This window comes from Zalophus californianus, chromosome 2 (assembly GCF_009762305.2).
Source record: "Zalophus californianus isolate mZalCal1 chromosome 2, mZalCal1.pri.v2, whole genome shotgun sequence".
Taxonomy (NCBI): domain Eukaryota; kingdom Metazoa; phylum Chordata; class Mammalia; order Carnivora; family Otariidae; genus Zalophus; species Zalophus californianus.
Genome location: NC_045596.1, coordinates 40,088,403 through 40,105,282, shown reverse-complemented (window position 1 = coordinate 40,105,282; position 16,880 = coordinate 40,088,403). Strand labels below are relative to the sequence as shown.

Genomic DNA, 16,880 nt, shown 5'->3' with positions numbered 1-16,880 from the left:
TCATCTCCACTACCATCAACACACACTGCCCAGCTGTCATTATCGATCCCCCTCAAAAGCATCCTACATTCATTCACTTTTGGCCCTTTCCAATCTACTCTCCATACTACAGCTAAGCAAGACCTTAACCAAAATTCAAAACTGATCACGTCTTCCTGCCCATACACACCACGCGCTGGAATAAAACCCTCCAAAATCTTTCTATTGCTTTTAGAATACAGTCCAAAACCTTTAACATAATCTATAATAAGGCCTTGCAAAGTCTGGCTCCTACAAATCTTTCTGGCCATACCTCACATCTCTCCCTTCCTTAGTCTTCTTCAGCCACCACCCTGGCTTGTTCCAGGTCCTCAAGTGTGGGCTGTACTCCCCCCACACGCTCCCACAGGCCTTCCACAGAGCCTTTGCACATGCTGTCTTCTCTACTTGGAATACGTTACTCCCTCTTCCGCCTTCCCCCTTAAATCACTCACATTTTTCTGAATCTTTAGGACTCAGGTCAAACATTGCTTCCTGAGGTAAAATTCCTATTTCTCAAAGCTCAAAGCACTAGGTACCATTCTTTCATTACATATCACCAGTTATAAAAATTACTTTGTATTAGTACATTTTCCCTAGTAGATGACAAACTCCATGAGTTCAGGTACAGTGTTAGTGTTTCCTCATCATGTATCCTCTACCCTTTCCCCAAAGTCTGATACATACCAGCCTCTCAGTAAATATTAACTGAATATATACCTGATGAATAAGATTGATTTGAATAGAGGATCTGGCCACCATATGAATGGATAAAATAATCAAAACAAGGGAATCCAGGCAAAAGAGACCTGGGTCACCCTAAATTTAAAAAGTGGGCAGATGGGGGATGGGGAAATGGGCAATTTAATGGATACAGAATTTTAGTATGGGATGATGAAAAAGTTCTGGAGATGGACAGTGCTGATGGATGCACAGCATTAAATCCAGTACTTGATTATACCTAGTAGTTCAAGAATAGCAGTTTCTCTTACACACTCCCACTATCTTTAATACCTTGTTATATAATAAAGCAAAAAGCTACTCCCTCAAATTGCTATTTTTGAGGTGCTATTTTGGTTTTTTCCTTCTAAGTGCAACTTACTAATTACCAATTGTTAATAGTTCCTATGTCTTAGGGTGTTTTAAACCAGGGTTTAGTAAACTATAGCCTGTGAGCCAAATCCAGCCCATCACTTCTTTTTGTAAATAAAGCTTTACTGGAACACAGCCATGCCCATTCATAGTCCACAAAGCCTAAGATGTTTACTATCTGGCTATTTACAGAAAAAGCCTGCCAACTCTTTTTTTAATGTTTATTTATCTACTGTCTGCCACACCCATTAGAATATAAGCTCTGGTCTATTTTATTCATTGCAATATCCTCAGAGCTGAGAACAATACGTAGCACATAATAGGTTATGAACATATAGTACTGAATGATGAAAACTCTTAACTGTAAAATATACTTACATTCTTTTTTTTTTTTTAAAGATTTTATTTATTTGACAGAGAGAGACACAGCGAGAGAGGGAACACGAGCAGGGGGAGTGAGAGAGGGAGAAGCAGGCTTCCTGCTGAGCAGGGAGCCCGATGCGGGGCTCGATCCCAGGACCCTGGGATTGTGACCTGAGCCGAAGGCAGACGCTTAATGACTGAGCCACCCAGGCGCCCCATACTTTCATTATTTCTAAGATGAGATAGAATACTAGAAAATTGTTCCTAAAGATGTTCTTAATAAACATCTAAATAATATCATCTAGGGGCACCCTGGTGCCTCAGTCAGTTAAACGTCTGACTCTTGATTTTGGCTCAGGTCATGATCTCAGGGTCATGAGGTCAAGCCCTGCACTGGGCTCCACGCTCAGTGGGGAGTCTGCTTGAGATTCTCTCTCCTCACTCTGCTCACACATGTGTGCATACGTGCACACGCATACGCTCTCTCTCTCAAATAAATCTTTAATATCACCTACCCGGAATAAGTTAGAAATTTTCCAGTTATTTCAAATTGTCTACTACCTTGTCTACATATTTCTAATAATCTCTTATATAATTTAAATCAAGCTCCAGGATATAATTCTATAATAATACTTAATATTCAGAAAAAACATTTTTAGTCTATGGCCATACCACCTGAACATACTGATCTTGTCTGGTCTTGGAAGCTAAGCAGGGTCAGGCCTGGTTAGTACTTAGATGGGAGAAAAAAAATATTTTTAAATTACATAAAAGCGACTGCTTTTTCAAAAAGGATCCTCCACGCAAGGAAAAAGTAACAATTTGGTGTCAAAACAGATTCACATCTCTGTACTCACATCTTATATGTTATTTTCATGTAATAACCACTACTTCTAGCTAACCAAACTATGCTTCATCAGACGCCACTTTAACTGTTTAGTTTCCCCTTTGTCTCCCCCGAACATTTTTAGCTTACACTCTAATAGCAGCACAGTTTTAATAATTAAGCAAAATAAGCGATTTTAAGTACATGGCTGTCAAGTAAATGCAAGGCAAAACAGAAAACCTATTTAGGATTAGTAATCACACATCAATTCCTCACTACATAAGTATTCCAAAAAACAGTAACATTCTTAAGAGATCAAGAGAAATTCCAAGAAAGAGTAAATATTTTTCCTACATTTCTACCCACACTGGCATGCTATATTAAATGCCATAAATAGTGACAGGCACATTTTGTCAGCTTTGTGAGTGCTATTAAACAAAAGAGCATAAAAGCAATCTGAACTAAAATGCCAAGTTAGAAACAAAAAACAAGGGAAAGAAAATGAATACATTTATTAAGTACCTACTATGAGCCAGAGAAACATGCTAGACTCTTGCATAAACACTATCATCTAGTCCTTAAAATAAATGTACAAGGTTCATCATTCTTATGAGAAAACTGAGCTCACAGAAGTTAAATAATGCCGAGAGTCACTCAGTAACTAAGTGCTAGAGTGAGAATGAGGTCTCTTAGGTTCTCAGGCTGTACCTTTCTACCACATCAGAATTTCCCGAGGGTAGTGAGATGATTTTAGATGATACCAAAGCTATTTTTTAAAAGTTATTTGTTTTAACTTGTATTGGGGAAAAAACCCTGCTGCAAAAACCCATTATTTCATGGATATTATTTTTTTAAGATTTTACTTATTCATTTGAGAGAGAGAAGGAGAGAGAGAGGGAGAGTGCGCATGCATGAGCAGGAGGGAGGGTCAGGGGGAGAAGCAGACTACCAGCTGAGTAAGGAACCTAATGTGGGGCTCCATCCCAGAACCCCAGGACTATGACCTGAGCCGAAGGCAAACGCTTAACCAACTGACCCACCCAGGTGCCTCCATGGATATTATTCTTCAGGATGAAGTGAAATAAAAATAAAAAGATTGGGGGGAAAAACTATTAATAGCACAGGATTATGTGCATATGGCAAAAACTCATGATGGCATGCACAATGAGATTCAAAAAACACTAGCAAGCAAAGAACTGCCTTCCTAAAAACATACCCACTCAACATTTATCTGGTTTTTGATTAAAAAAAGAGATGAATTTACAAGTAAAATTAAGACATACCTGACATAGTTTGATCAAGTTTGTGGATAAGAGACTTTTTAGCACATTCAACATCAGGACTTGGGTAATCCAAAACTTGCCTGCACCAAACTAATGGACTAACTGATTTCTGCATTGGTGTAAGTTTTTTCTTTGGTGATGAATACAGCCTAGAAGAAAACAAAAACAAAAAGGGTGACATTCATTATTAAGCACAAGGTCAGAAGACAGAGATCCTTTTGGACAGATTTAAATTGGGAGGGGGCGTCGTAGGTGTCACAGATCATCTTTAAAATCATCCACATTTTACTTTGTGCGTAAAAAGAAAATGACACTAAAACGAACAAAATTAACTGAAATTTCAAATTTTAAATAAACCCAAATGAAGCCAACTGTCCAATCCTAAAATGTCTTATTTTTCTCTTTTAGTCTCATTACAAAAACTATGAGCAAACATCTGTCTTTACAGTTTATGCTGTTTTCACTAGTACTTGACCAACTCCCTAATATAACCATATCATTAAGTATTGTCTAGGAGACAGAATGAGGAGATAAATACCTTGTTTTCCACCTCCTAGTTCCCTTCCTACCACAAACGACCCAAAACTACCATTAGTAATTAATTCCTTTTAGTTAAGCGGTACACTCTGTAGCCCTCTTTTCAAGCTTTGATACATCAGAAAAAAGCAATACTTTAAATCCTTAATAACTTAGTATGAATCCATTTATTAAATTTACTTCAGTCTTGGCAAAGAGTAGGACAGTATTTTATAAGCTCCTGTGGAAGGATACAAAAGAAAAGGTGAGAAGACAAGGGAGGGAAACACTTAAATTTTCTACTTCATAGTTTTTTCCTCAGATTGGTCTAGATTATGTCAATTGATACTGATTTATTTCAAATATGATGCCATATGAAAAATGTGAAGTTAACTGAATTCTACCCAGAGTGATTCCCAAATTAAGACACCTTAAGTGGAATTAATGAAGTAAACAAAAGTATACTTTGATTTATCCACATAGTTAAATGTCTCAATAAGGCCAGGAGTTTGTAATTTCATATTTTACATTAATCAAGGTAGGGCAATAAAATGAAGTGTGTTCTGGCATAAATATTTAAATATATCTCTACTGTACCAGAATTGACGAACTACTTTCTAGTGACAATATATACATTTTCCATCTCTTTTCTCATCTCCCCTACTTATAACTTAGGTGTGTCACTCACATCAACTATTTAGCTCTGATCAAGATAATCAAGACTAATAGGGTAAATAATCATTTCTCTAGTCAAAATCCATGTTCATTTGGACAAAAAATGAAATAAAATCTCAATTTAGTAAATAACTTATTAACAGTTCAAAAAGAAAAGAAACCAAGGGGGTTCATTCTCTTTCCAACTTAAATATTACAATGTTTCATAATAAATCTCTATCTCAGCATTCCCATTTTAATTGTGATAACTATCATATACAGATATTCTAGGTTAGCAAATACTTAGCAAACAAAACCTCTATAGATGAATAAGTACCAATAAAATCACTTTCTGATAGCTTTCTTTCAACATATAACTTTTCCCTACACTGACTGGTTTCACACAATTTACCCATATGATTCATGTATACTACGTTTCATAGCTAATAGCAGAGGAATATACTAATAGTAAAAAGTGCAAGGAGCATGAGTGAGCTTCAAAAGCATGCTCAAAGAAGCCAGCCACCAAAAACACACATATTATATGATTCCATTTATATGAAATGTCTAGAAAAGGACACAGAGCAGAAAGTAGATTAGTCATTGCCTAGGACTGGAGGTAGGAATGGGAAAGAGATTTCTTTCAGGGTGATATAAATTTTCTAAAATTACATGGTGCTGATGGCTGTGGTAACAATGTCATGATTGTAAATATACTAAATTCTTGAATTATATGATGAGTTTTCTTGTACATAAATTATACAAGTATGGGTAAATTTTGGGGTATGTAAGTTATATACTGATAAAACTTTTATAAAAAATTGTAAGGTGCTTTTAGAATCTTTAAAAAGATAGAATCTACTATAAACTAATTGAATAAAACAATAATTCAAAATCAATTACACTAAAGCATCATCATCTCTCCTATATCACATGCATGGTAGCTTTCCTATTTTTGTCAATGGCACCATTCTTTCAGTTATAAAAGCTAAAAATATAAGAGTAATTTTGGATTCCTCCATCTGTTTTATTTCCTACCTTCACCAATAATGTTACTAAGTCTTGCTGATCCTACATGTACAAACTACCTTCCCCCCCACTATTCCTATATTTACTTCCCTAACTGGCAATAGAGACTGCCCCTTCCTTCCATTAACAGATAAAAGTTAATGTAGCAACCTGTACATTCCTAGAGTGATGAAAAGAGGGAGACGGATTCAATAACCCCTGAGTATGCCAACTATCTCCTATCACTCTCTCCTCTTATTTCAGTGCTCCATCACTACCCCCAAGTCTAAAACTGGAGTGCTGTGGCCCAAATGGTATTGGCACAAAAATAATTCTTTGGTCAATCTTTGCTTGAGGTTTCAAAGTACTTCTAAACCTGCCAGAGGACACATAAACTGAGTTGTAGCTTGTAACTGGATCTTCTTTTAGCAAGACCAAGGTGTTTCAGTCCCTGAATTTTAAAGAAAAATCCGTAATAAAAATATTTGAATAACTATACATATTATCTCCTTTGTTTCTCACAAACACATAGACTTCTTCCAAATAACTTTTGCACACATAGACTTCTTCAAATTTTGCCTACTAAAAACATTTTTCTCACTCTGCTTTTTTTTTTTTTAAAGATTTTATTTATTTATTTGAGAGAGAGAGAATGAGAGATGGAGAGCACGAGAGGGAAGAGGGTCAGAGGGAGAAGCAGACTCCCCACTGAGCAGGGAGCCCAACGCGGGACTCGATCCCGGGACTCCAGGATCATGACCTGAGCCGGAGGCAGTCGCCCAACCAACTGAGCCACCCAGGCACCCTCACTCTGGTGCTTTTGAAGTTTTTAAATAATAATATTTGGCTTAATGAGGAGGAACTTAGTTCTGATGGACACCACCAGTATATAGATGGCTAATGCAACTTACAACAGGTTGAGATTTGTCAGGTTTTTACTTGCCAAGAAAACGTGAAGCATATAACTTCATTACCCTAATTCTGCTAAAATTAAGTCATAGAGCCTCTCTCTACCGCCACCCAGCATCAACAACGCAGGAGACAAGGGGGAGTGAGCACCTCATCTCCCTTTCCCAGGCCTTTACATGTCAGCAGAGCCCAGTACAGAGCTGATTTTATACCCCACCCATCCATCTGGAAGGAGACAGTGTGAGCCAGGGCCTGGCAGGGAGCTGAACATCTACCCCATGCATTACATCTAAACAAGACTGCTTACTAAAAAAGAAGAAATATGATTATGAGTCTCACAATATAACACCCAGAATGTCCAGGATACAACCGGAAATCACTCATCATACCAAAACAAAACAAAACAAAAAAACAAAAAACAGTTAAAGGAGGGACAGAGAACAAAAACACTTGAGTCAAATTGAAAACAAAAAGCAAAATGGCAGACATGAATCTAACCACAGCAATGATTACATTAAATGTGAACAAGACTATAAACAATCTATTCAAAAGAGATGGTCAGACTGGATTAAAAAAAAAAAAAAGACCCAACTATATGTTATCTATAAAAGAAACACCTGAGATTCAAAGTCACAAATCGGGGAGCCTGGGTGGCTCAGCTGGTTAAGAGCCTCCCAGGGTCCTGGGATCAAGCCCCATGTCAGGCTCTCTGCTCAGAGGGTAAAACAAACAAACAAAAAAACCAAAGTCACAAGTAGGTTGAACTAAAAGATGAGAAGATATACCATGCAAATAGTAACCATAAGAGAGCTGGAGTTTAAGATAAATATTACTAGAGACAAAGAAAAACATATAAATATATCAGGAAGGTAGAACAATCAAATGTAAAGATACCTACTAACAGTAGCAGAATAAAAGGAAAAAGAGACAATTGAAAAATTTTATTTGGAGTTTTCAATAGCTTCCTCTTCCTGAAAAAAAAAGAGCTACGTAGAGAAATCAGTAAGGATATGGAAATCTTGAACATTATCAATTTTACTTTACTGACAATTAAGGGGCACTCAATCCCCCAATAACAGAATACACGTTCTTTTTTTTTTTTTTTTTTAAAGATTTTATTTATTTATTTGAGAGAGAGAGAGAATGAGAGATAGAAAGCACGAGAGGGAAGAGGGTCAGAGGGAGAAGCAGACTCCCTGCTGAGCAGGAAGCCCGATGCGGGACTCGATCCCGGGACTCCAGGATCATGACCTGAGCCGAAGGCAGTCGCTTAACCAACTGAGCCACCCAGGCGCCCAGAATACACGTTCTTTTTAAGTACACATGGAACATTCTTCAGGTCAGACCAATTCAACCATGAAAAAGTCTTTTGAGTTTAAAAACTTCAAACCACAATGGAATTAAATTAGTAATCAACAGAAAGTTAGTAAATCCCAAATATTTAGAAATTAAACAACACACTTATAAATAACCACAGGTCAAAGAATATATCACAAGGGAAATTAGAAAATATCTTGAACTGAAAAAAAAACAAAATATAAATACCAATTAGGTGATGAAGACAGTGAAGTACTTAGAAGCAAATTTAGAATTTTAAAATCATTAGGAAAGAAAAGAGGTCTCAAATCAACAATCTAAGCATAAAAAAGGAAGAGCAAATTAAACAAAAGGCAGTCAGAAGGAGGGAAAATATAAATATTAGCAAAATAGAAAAATAGAAAAATAGATGGGGGGGAACCAAAGTTGGTTGTTTGAAAAGATCTAAAAATGGTAAATCTTCAGATCTACCAAAAAAAGTTAGAAAACACTAATTACCAAAATTAGAAAGAGTGAACATTGCTACAAATAAGATGATAAAGGAATATTATGAACAATTTTATGCAAACAGGTAACTTAAATAGAATATACAAATTCTTAGAAAGATACAAGTTACCAAATGGGACTCACAAAGAAATAGAAAATCTGAAGAAATTGAATTAGGAATTAGAAATCTTACTGCAAAGAAAACCCCATGCCCAGATGCCTTCACTTATTAATGTTATCAACACTAAAGAAAAAAAATGCCAATCCTTTACAAACTCTCTCAGAAAAATAGATCTAATGGTAAAAGACTGAATTCTTCTAGGACTGGGAATAAAGTTAAGGGTGCAACTGCTCATCATGTCTCTACAGTGATATCCTGGAGTGTCTAGCCAGTAGAAGTCAAGAAAAAGATATTAAAGACATCGTACTGAAAAGAAAGAAGCAGGGGCGCCTGGTTGGCTCAGTCATTAAGCGTCTGCCTTCGTCTCAGGTCATGATCCCAGGGTCCTGGGATCGAGCCCCGTGTCAGGCTGTGCTCTCTTTCTCAAATAAATAAATAAAATCTTAGAAAAGAACGAAAAACAGTCTTTATTTGCAGACAGCATGATCCTGTATATAGAAATGACTTTGTAGGAATCCACCAAAACCAAAAACACCCAACTAGAATAAATGTGTTTAGTAAGGTCGTGGGATATAAGTTCAGTAGGCAGAAAATCAATTGTATTTCTATATATTATCAATGAACAATTCAAATGGGATATAACAAATGAAGTACAAGAGTTGTACACTGAAAACAAACATTGCTGAGATAAATTAAAGACGACTCAAATAAATGGAGAGATGTACTATGTTCATAGACCTGAAGACTCAATACTGTTGAGATGCCAATTTTTGGAAAATGATCTACACAACTGACACAATCCCTAAAAAATCTCAGCAGGCATTTTTATAGATATTGACAAGCTAATTTTAAAAGTTATAGGAAAATGTAAAGGGCAAAGAATGGCCAAAACAATTTTGAAAAGAAAAAAATCCTAAAATAAAACAAAACAAAAAAACACCCTGAAAATCTCTGCTCTTACTTCTTTCTGATCCCTTCTATACAATGAAGCCCAACTGTTTTCTAAAATATGAATCTATGTTAATATTCCTGTGCTAAAAATTCTGTCCCACTTTCCTTTTTGCCCTTATGATAGAGCCCTTTCCAAAAAATGGGTCCCCACAGCCCTTGAGGCATGAGCAGTAATCTAACTGTTGCAATACTCTTTTATTTTTAAGCTACGTTTCTCACCCTCCTCCACCACCCAAATCTTAATAACAGCCATATGGTACTAACTTCTATTCCTGGAAAGCCGAACACTTTTACTTCTAGGTCACATGTGCATGTTGTCCCCTTTGAAACAAGCTCAATTCTACTTTTTGCTTATCTCACCCTCCCCTGCCCAACCTCAGCCATCCCATTCCTACTTTTTACTGCATCTCGGCTTAAATGTCACTTCATCAGGGAAATCTTTCTTCAAGACCTCTCATAAGACTAGTACTACATGGTGAACCAAGGTGTTTTAACAAAGCAACTTTGCAGCCACTTAACTATGTCCTATCAAAAAGAAAATTCCTCTAACGTTCATTCTAGTTACAAAAGACCTACTTTATACTTTGTTCATTTTAGTCCTTTTGAAGTTTTTAAGTTAGTATTTTATAAATTGAAAATAGACTTTTAAAAATGTACTAGAGACAATAAAAATGCTAAAATATGGGTGAACCTTATAAACATTATACTAAGTAAAAGCCAGCCACAAAAGACCACATCCTATATATCATTTATACGGAAGGTCTAGGATAGGCCAATTTTTGAGACAAAAAAGTAGTTTAGTGGTTGCCTAGGGATTGGAGAGGGCATAGGGAGAAGAGAAATGGGAAGTGACTGTCAATGGGTACATGGTTTCTTTGGGGTAAATTGAAAATATTCTGAAACAAGACTATGGTGATGGTTGTATTATTCTGTAAATATACGAGAAATCACTGAATACTAAAAACCATAGTACACTTTAAACATGCCAATTTTGTAGTATGTAAAATATCTCAATAAAGCTGTTTTAAAAATCTGTTAGAAACAAATTGGCCCTCACAGACACATGAAAAAATGTTCAACATAACTCAGCATCAGGGAAATACAAATCAAAACCACAATGAAATACCACCTCACATAAGTCAGAATGGCTAAAATTCACAAGTCAGGAAATGACAGATGTTGGCAAGGATGTGGAGAAAGGGGAACCCTCCTACACTGTTGGTGGGAGTGCAAGCTGGTGCAGCCACTCTGGAAAACAGTATGGAAGCTCCTCAAAAAGTTGAAAATAGGGGGGCGCAGGGTGGCTCTGTTGTTAAGCGTCTGCCTTCAGCTCAGGTCATGATCCCAGGGTCCTGCGATCAAGCCCCACATCGGGCTCCCTGCTCGGCGGGAAGCCTGCTTCTCCCTCTCCCGCTCCCCCTGCTTGTGTTCCCTCTCTCGTTGTGTCTCTCTCTGTCAAATAATTAAATAAAATCTTAAAAAAAAAAAAAAAGTTGAAAATAGGGCCACCTGGCTGGCTCAGCCGGTTAAGCATCTGCCTTCAGCTCAGGTCATAATCCCAGAGTCCTGGGATGGAGCCCAGCATTGGGCTCCCCGTCCAGTGGGAAGCCTGCTTCTCCCTCTCCCTCTGCCTGCAGCAACCCCTGCTTGTGTTTGCTTGCTCTGTCAAAGAAATAAATAAAATCTTAAAAAAAAAAAAGGGGTAGAAAATAGAGCTACCTATGACCCAGCAATTGGATAGTGGGTATTTACCCCAAAGATACCAATGCAGTGATCCCAATGGGCACCTGCACCCCAATGTTTATAGCAGCAATGTCCACAATAGCCAAACTATGGAAAGAGACCAGATGTCCACTGACAGATGAATGGATAAAGATGTGGTGTGGTGTGGTGTGTGTGCGTGTGCGTGCGTGTGTGTGTGTGTGTGTGTATATGTGTAATGGAATATTACACAGCCATCAAAAACGAAATCTTGCCATTTGCAACAACATGGATGGAACTAGAGGATATTATGCTAAATGAAATAAGTCCATCAGAGAAAGACAATTATCATACGATCTCACTGATATGTGGAATTTAAGAAACAAAACAGAGGAGTATAGGGGAAGAGAGGAAAAAATAAAACAAGACTAAACAAGAGAGGGAGAAAAACCCAAGAGACTCTTAATCAGAGGATGTTTCCTACGATTGAGGGTTGCTATAGGGGAGGAGGGTGGAGGGATGCGGTAACAGTGATGGAGATTAAGGAGGCCATGTGATGTAATGAGCACTGGGTATTAGATAAGACTGATGAATCACAGACCTGTACCTCTGAAACCAATAATACATTAATTAATTGAATTAAAAATTAAAAAAAAAGGCCAAGATATTACTTTTTCCCTTAGAATGATCATTACAGAAGAATTAAACATCATTAATATAATTTATGTATACCGTCTGAGAGAACTAGTCAAAATGTAATTAAGAATATTATGAAACTGACAGTAATAAATCATATTTCGGCCCATATGTCACACATACCTTTACAATATGATTGGTGATAAAAACAGCTAAGAACAGGGACGCTTGGGTAGCTCAGATGGTTAAGTGTCTACCTTGGCTCAGGTCATGATCCCAGGGTACTGGGATCGAGTCCCACATCAGGCTTCCTGCTTGGCAGGAAGCCTGCTTCTCCCTCTCCCTCTACTGTTCCTCCTGCTTGTGCTCTCTTGCTCTGTCAAATAAATAAAATCTTAAAAAAAAAAAAAGAAAAAAGGCCAAGAATATAACTATTATATTTTTAAAAAGTATGATGACTTTCAGTAATATAGAAATATATAAATGTAAGGAGTGGTAATAACCTCCCTTTCCCTACCAGTTCTATCCCAAGTTATTTACAGTTTGGAATAAGTCTCTCCTGACTTTATGATGAACACATAGTAGACATATAACTGAATGATGGAAAAATAAATAAATAATGGATAGGAAGGGAGACTGGAGTTACTTTGCTGAATTTATGGTAACCATAGTAATCCCTTTTCATATTGTAGTCAGCTGAAAGTAAGCTAGTGAAGCTAACAATAAAGATTTAACTTTAAAGTAAAAATAAAAGTTATATTAAAATTGTTATGGGGGACGCCTGGCTGGCTCCATCTGTTAAGAGTCTGCCTTTGGCTCAGGTCATGATTCTGGGGTCCTGGGATTGAGCCCGAGTTGGGATCCCTACTCGCCGGGAGCTGGCTTCTCCCTCTCCTCCTGCTTGTGATCTCTCGTGGTCTCTCTCACTGTCTCTCTCTCTTTCTCTTAAATAAATAAAATCTTAAAAGAAAAAAAAAAACAGATGGCTGTTAACTCAGACCTAGCTTAAATGTTAAAAAAATAATAGGGCGCCTGGGTGGCTCAGTTGGTTAAGCAACTGCCTTCGGCTCAGGTCATGATCCTGGAGTCCCGGGATCGAGTCCCACATCGGGCTCCCTGCTCAGCAAGGAGTCTGCTTCTCCCTCTGACCCTCCCCCCTCTCATGTGCTCTCTCTCTCTCTCTCTCATTCTCTCTCTCTCAAATAAATAGATAAAAAATCTTTAAAAAAAAATAAATAATAATAATAAAGCACGCCTGGGTGGCTCAGTTGGTTAATTATATTATATTTAATCCCTATTTTACAGATAAGGTCACTGAGACACAATGAGATAAATGACTTGTCCGAAGTGACATAGTTACTAAGTGACAAAACCAAGTTAACTCCAGAACCTGTGCGCTTAACTATTATATTTTACTGCCTAATGAGCCTCTTGGCTGGCTCAGTCGGTAGAGCATTGGATTCGATCTCAGGATGGTGAATTTGAGCCCCGCGATGGGGGTAGAATTTACTTAAAAACAAAAAACTCCAGTATACTCATCATTCTAATGGCTCCTGCGGTTTCCCTGTTCTCTTTTCCTAAGCCCTACCAACCATAGAGCATAAAGTTGTAACTGATCCCACTATTACAATAAAAAAAATCAGAACTCCATTCTCAATTGAAAAAAAGCTCTTCGGGTGCCTGGGTGGCTCAGTTGATTAAGCAACTGCCTTCGGCTGAGGTCATGATCTATCTGGGGTCCCAGAATCAGTCCCACATCGGGCTCCCTGCTCAGCTTCTCCTTCTGACCCTCCCCCCTCTCACGCTCTCTCATTCTCTCTCTCAAATAAATAAATAAAATCTTTAAAAAGAAAAAAGAAAAAATATCTTCAGTTTATATATATAGCAAGAGTCTTTTTGAAATTTTAGATTGATCATGCCATTAACTATTATATTTGGCCCATTAGCAGACTTAAAGGCATATATACTACATTTATATGAAGAAATATAAAATACTCTTCTGGTTTTTAGAGAACTATCATTGGTATTACCAATAATAATGGCAATTATTAGCAAAGCAAATTCATTAAGAAATTCTTATACAGTTTACAAGCACTGAGACTCCTGGGTGGCTCAGTCGGTTAAGCGTCTGCCTTCTGCTCAGGTCATGATCCCAGGGTCCTGGGATCGAGTCCTGCATTGGGCTCCCTGCTCAGCGGGGAGCCTGCTTCTCTATCTGCCTGCCACTCCCTCTGCTTGTGCTCTCTCTCTCTGACAAAGAAATAATATTTAAAGAAAACAAAACAGTTCACAAGCACTTAAGTGACATTAGCTACAGGGTAGGTAGGACACATATATAAACAGAAAGTATGACAGCAGAATACAACACAGTGAGCCAAAAAACAGGGCAGAGCAAGCAAGCAAGCCGAAAAGACTAAAGAAAAGCTTTAAAACAGTGAATTCCAAAGTTTCAAACAGTGACACTCTATGCTTCCATTTTCATTTCATGACTCTGTTGATTCTCATTCCAGTATGGCAAGAGTTTTTTAATTTTAAGAAAATCAAAACAGTTTTGGGCGCCTGGGTGGCTCAGTTGGTTAGGCGACTGCCTTCGGCTCAGGTCATGATCCTGGAGTCCCGGGATCGAGTCCCGCATCGGGCTCCCTGCTGGGCGGGGAGTCTGCTTCTCCCTCTGAACCTCTTCCCTCTCATGCTCTCTATCTCTCATTCTCTCTCTCTCTCAAATAAATAAATAAAATCTTTATAAAAAAAAAAAGAAAATCAAAACAGTTTTGATGTTCTCTGGGATTCCACAAAAGTGAGGTTGGAAACTACTTCTTTAAAAAGACAATTTTCTAGTGTTTGAGGCATAGCCACGAACTGCTGGGAAACAATAGTTACAATGAGACCAACTTTGAGTGCAGCAATCAAAAACTGAGGGTTTTTTTTTTTTTTTTTGGTGTTTTGTTTTGTTTGAGAAAAGACATCAGGAAGGCTGGGAGTCTCAAACTAAACCAGACTGCAAAATTTTGACAATAGCGGCAGAGCATGACAGTCCTTATGTATACTAACTAAACATATAATTTCAGCCACAACCACATACAATATAACAATTACTACTAAAAGCAGAATTTTTTAGTCCACAGAGAACATAAATTTGTGTGTGTGTATATATTTACATACAGATATATAGGTTACATGTATATGAAGTGTGTGTGTTTGTGTACAATCCACACTGATTCTTTTAGAGTACTTTGCTGGTTAATAACTTTTTTTTTTATTGGTGAAATGCCTTAAACAGGATTTTATCTGTAGAAGCCATGGTACTTATGGCTTACAAGTCATAACTTTTAGCAAATGACATGTCCTTCAAATCCCGGGTAATAATGCCTACATACTATAATGACTTTTAACAATTTGTCAACTAAGGTTAGGTTTTAAAAATTAATATATTTTTCTCATTGTTAAGAAAGTTTCTGCACAAGTATCTGAGAAAAGATAGAGCATAAAGTTAGAATCCACAAGGGTGCTTGGGTGGCTCAGTTGGTTAAGCGACTGCCTTCAGCTCAGGTCATGATCCTGGAGTCCTGGGATCGAGTCCCGCATCGGGCTCCCTGCTCAGCAGGGAGTCTGCTTCTCCCTCTGACCCTCCCCTCTCTCCTGCTCTCTCTCTCATTCTCTCTCAAGTAAATAAATAAAATCTTTATTAAAAAAGAAAGTTAGAATCCACAACACACTGGTAACAAAGGTGTGTTAATACAATAAAGATTAAACAACTCTTTTATCAGAGAATTTTGTATTTGCAGTATTCCTACAGGTTCTAAAATTAGTTTCTCGAATTATAAAATTAAATATTTTATCCACTTTGTGAAAATATGAACAAAATAATTGGAGGAATCTAAGCCTCACTTTAAGACGAATTCAAGACTTGCCTTTTTCATGAGGCATTCCAACCACCATAGTTCTCATGACTACTTATCACCTTAACATACTACTCTACTCATAGTAAGTACCCAATGTATGTGTGATATATTATGTATTTGATAGATATGTTTACATATCTGTATTCAAATATGTGTTTATCCCCAACAACAGGTTGGCCTAAAACATCAGGTAACTGAAGTGCTAAAGAAAATCTGGCAATATTTTTATGTTACATGCCAGAGTAGAAGTGAGAATGGTACTCTGTACTGTTTATAGAATTAAAATTAATATTAAGAGCAGCTCAGACATTCTCTTTTTGAGTTTTTTAAAAAGAAAGATAAGAGTATGTGAGGATTCCTAACATATACTGTATACTGAAATGGTTAGAATGCATAAAATACTTTTGAGAGGCAAGAGGGACGGTATTTCTAGAACTGACATTTTCCTAGAAAGAAAACCCAATCTAGTCCTCCATTGTTAGAATTTGTAGTTGTGTGTGTGTAAATACAATTTATTTATATATAAATATATTTATTTATATATTATGTAACTGTCTTTCATATGGGACTCCAGGCATCCCCATCATCTCTTATGCTCTACCCTCAACCCCAAAGAAACCTGCCCTGCACATAGTAGAAAAGGAATTCAATATTGCAGAATGAATGAAAGAAATAACTATAAAGATTCCATAACAGGGGGGCGCCTGGGTGGCTCAGTCGGTTAAGCAACTGCCTTCGGCTCAGGTCATGATCCTGGAGTCCCGGGATCGAGTCCCGCACAGGGCTCCCTGCTTGGCGGGGAGTCTACTTCTCCCTCTGACCCTCCCCCCTCTCATGTGCTCGCTCGCTCGCTCTCTCTCTCTCATTCTCAGTCTCTCAAAATAAATAAATACATCTTAAAAAAAAAAAAGCATCCATAACAGGGCACTGCACTTTTTCTTGAAAAATTATACAAAAATTCTACAGTTATTCTTGATTGTACCACTTAGTAAACTCTAGTTGCAAGATGAGAACTAAATTTTTTCTATTTAAAAAAATTTTTTTTAAACATTTTTTTTCTATTTAATTCGTATCCACTCCACTTCATTTGTTCCTTT

The 16,880-nt window shown here is 37.3% G+C and overlaps 1 protein-coding gene across 2 annotated transcripts in view; it reads right to left on the bottom strand.

Moving 5' to 3' along the window:
- SLAIN2 (SLAIN motif family member 2) overlaps positions 1 to 16,880 on the bottom strand; it is an 83,111-nt gene that overhangs the window by 44,490 nt on the left and 21,741 nt on the right. For both annotated transcript variants that reach the window (XM_027598721.2, XM_027598722.2), the window contains exon 2: positions 3,583 to 3,731. In XM_027598721.2, coding sequence (XP_027454522.1) covers positions 3,583 to 3,731 — 149 coding nt within the window. The remainder of the gene's footprint in view (positions 1 to 3,582; positions 3,732 to 16,880) is intronic.